Raw genomic sequence first — 3,262 nt, 5'->3', positions numbered from 1 at the left:
AAGGAAATCTAAGACAAGAGACATCTATATACAGCAAATATACAGATTTACACCATACAAAAATATGTATACGACATAAAGAATAAATATTCTTATTCAGATATTGAAATTAATACATTCAGTTTAAATAAATAAGTATTGGTTACTTCATGTAAAATACATATTCTTTTTTTTTTTCTTTTTTTTACAGAAAAATATATATATATAATTTTTTTTTTTTTTTTTTTTTTTTGAGTTTTGGGAGTTTACCAATCAAAAACAGTGTACCTGAATTAAATACCACCACTAATAATAAATAAATACTAAGATATTTTAAAAAATATATAATGATAAAAATCAGTGGTATAATATGTATGTGTGTGAGAGAGAGATCAGTGGTTGAGCACTTCAGATCCTCCAGCATGTGTGTGTGTGTGTGTGTGTGTGAGACAGATTAGTGGTTGAGTTCCTCGGGACACTCGGCATCTGCTGGCAGGTCACTTGATCCAGGAATCTTCTTCCCGTTCCAGGATGACACACACCAACACTTCCCCCTCTGACCATCCAGAGATGATTCACACTGCGGGGAGAACAAGACAGAGAGAGTGAGCGTGAGACGGGTTATTTCATTCTCTAGAAACACAAGCTTGCATGCACAGCCTAGTTCTCAGTGAAGTGTGGTTCTAACACTCAGACATCACACATATATCATCGTGTTGATGAATATCACACGTTAAGCTTTAGATACCAACACACAAACTCTCAATGTGAAATCAAGATGTCAGGTGGTTTCTGTAACACATACTTGCACACAAGACCCTTCTTCTTACCTGCTTGACTTTGTAGCGACCGTGTTTGTCACAATTTGGAAGGTAGAATCTGGTCATTTTGTCTCCCAGTTTCTGCTGTGATTTAGTGATCTTGTCAAGGGCTGTCTGCAGGTCAATATGACAAGGACCCTAGAAAAATCAAATATAGTTATTTAGAAACATTTTTCAAATAAAACACAATTTTTCAAAAATGTCAAAAAAATAAAAAAAAACGAATTCAATTGTTTAGGACTTGATCATTAATAAAAACTACAACTAATAATAAGAATAATTGGTGGTTTATGTTGTTGCTGTTGTAAAAATAATACAATTCAACTACTTTTACAACAACTACTAATAATAATGATTATTGTACTAAATATAATTATTAAGAATTGTTTTATTTGTTGTTATTTTAATATAATTATGCCAGTTTTGTGTTATTTAATCATTTCTGGTTGTTGTTATTATCATTTACAACCTCAATAAAAAAAAATCGGCTAAATATAGTCACTCTTAAATGCAACTGCTCTGAAAAAGTGCATTAAATGATGCATCCTAATTCCCCTTGCAGCATATACGAAACCATTGCAAGAAACCTTCTACTGTCCTCTGGTGGCCGCACATTGTACCACAGTCTCGTTTTACTAAGCCCTTATGCATTTCCATGCAACTGAGGCGCTGTAGACTCACCTGTTGTATGAGTTTATTGCGTATTGCGTTGATTTTGGCCTTCATGCTCTCTTTAGCAGCGATGACCCTCGGGTCGAAGGGCTTGCCGTGGCCGGGCACGAACACCGCTGAGCCGCCTTCATTCACTGCGGTTGGCCCGTTGTGTGACTCCGGCTGATCTGAAAGAAAAGGAAAGGACAGAATTATTGGCGGGGTTCCTTGAACAGACTTTAGTTAAAGTAATTTCCCATTTTAATTGTCTCTTCAGAATGCTACATACAGGTTTAAAACTTTTTTAAAAACGTTTGTGCTAAATACCGATAACTTAGTCAGAGCTAATAGTTCCCAAAATGGCGCTAAAATAATAGAATAACTAGAGTACGTAACCATAACAACGGAACGTCTCTCACGCGCTTTCCGCCGAGATTCTTTTTGACCGGCAAATCGACACAACGTGACAAGTCTTTTGTAGCCTATAATTGTCTTTACAAATGTACATACCACGAAACTTTGTGTTGCTGTTGTTATTTTTTTAAGAAAGTTTTGTTTGTTTGTTTTTTTGCTTAATATAATTGACGTTTGCGCCAATTTGCATTGCGCTATAGGAACCTCGACAGATTGCGCCCTTTTGCATTTAATAGCTAATGAAGCAGACATTTATTGAGATATGAACATTTCATTTTTTTTAAACTGAAATTCCATTATAATAATCTCTCCTATTGTTCGCTATATTTGTTCGCTGAAGATGCATTTTATCTATACATCTAGAATATCCAAGTGAGTTGTTAATGCTGATGATGAAATCTCGCGAAGGGTTGAATCAGCGAGATCACATGATGCAATGAACTATTAGGACCAGAGCTGCGGTGCAGTCCTGTTAAACGCGGGTACCTGGCGTGTTGTCGCTTTGGTTCTGATCAGGCTCGGGGTTATCGGTGCACACCGCCTGTCCTCGGGTGAGCGCGTGCAGGGGCCGGGCTTCTCCAGGTTTGGGCAAGCAACGGAGCCCCGAGCCGCAGGGCGCAGTGTAGATCCCGCACGAGTCACCTCTCTTCAACGCACAGGCGAGGCAGCAGCCGCAGCCCGGCTCTCGAAGCACCTCCTCACAGCCGGCATCCACCGCTGGACACTCGGCCAGCCGCTCCGGGGAGCACGGGACGCAGCGGATCGGTTCCTGCCCAACCACTGGAGAAGCCCGGAGCCCCGGCGCTGACAGGAGTGCGCTGAATGCTGCCACCCAGAAAAAGTTCAGAAGCAGTCTGTTCATCCCAAAGCAAGGCTCAGAATAAATAGATAAATAAATAAATATCAGTTGAAGTGAACTGAGGAGTTCCTCGCTGGCTTTGTGCTCTCCAAAATGACTAGCTCTCTCCGGGTCGCCTCGCGGTATTTATACGCGCCCTGGGTCCCGCTGACACGCTCATGTTTGACGCATTGGCAATATTAATGATTTCTAAATGATCCCCCCTCTGCTCCTATTGGCTGGTGGAGATCCAGTCCTAGGTGTTTCCTTGAACACAGTGCGTAAAATGCGTCACTGTTTGTGTCGGAACAGAATGTGTATAATAGTGAAAACGTGCGCTTAGGCTACCCCAAAACATCATTTCGGAAATAACAACAAGTTGTCTTCTCCATAGATTCAATCCGGCTATTTGCAGACTAAATACGAAATGTGTTCTTTATGAAAATAAACTAATTTACATTTATTAGTTTTAAAATATAGATATATTAAACAGGACATTCAGTGTACATAAAAAAGTTTTTGTTTGTTTAAACAGTTTATTAAATATTATATTTTTGTC

General features: G+C 39.4%; 1 protein-coding gene across 1 annotated transcript; it reads right to left on the bottom strand.

Annotated features, from left to right (window-relative positions):
• Positions 1-235: 235 nt before the first annotated feature.
• Positions 236-2,842, bottom strand: LOC113121089 (insulin-like growth factor-binding protein 1). The gene is made up of 4 exons (XM_026291328.1): positions 2,352-2,842; positions 1,482-1,639; positions 810-938; positions 236-559 (listed from the first exon to the last, which is right to left on the bottom strand). The coding sequence occupies exons 1-4, from the start codon at positions 2,725-2,727 to the stop codon at positions 434-436; spliced, it is 789 nt and encodes a 262-aa protein (XP_026147113.1). The 5' UTR covers positions 2,728-2,842; the 3' UTR covers positions 236-433.
• Between the last annotated feature and the right edge of the window lie 420 nt (positions 2,843-3,262).

Source organism: Carassius auratus, chromosome 20, assembly GCF_003368295.1.
Source record: "Carassius auratus strain Wakin chromosome 20, ASM336829v1, whole genome shotgun sequence".
Taxonomy (NCBI): Eukaryota; Metazoa; Chordata; class Actinopteri; order Cypriniformes; family Cyprinidae; genus Carassius; species Carassius auratus.
This window is presented reverse-complemented; position numbering and strand designations above follow the sequence as displayed.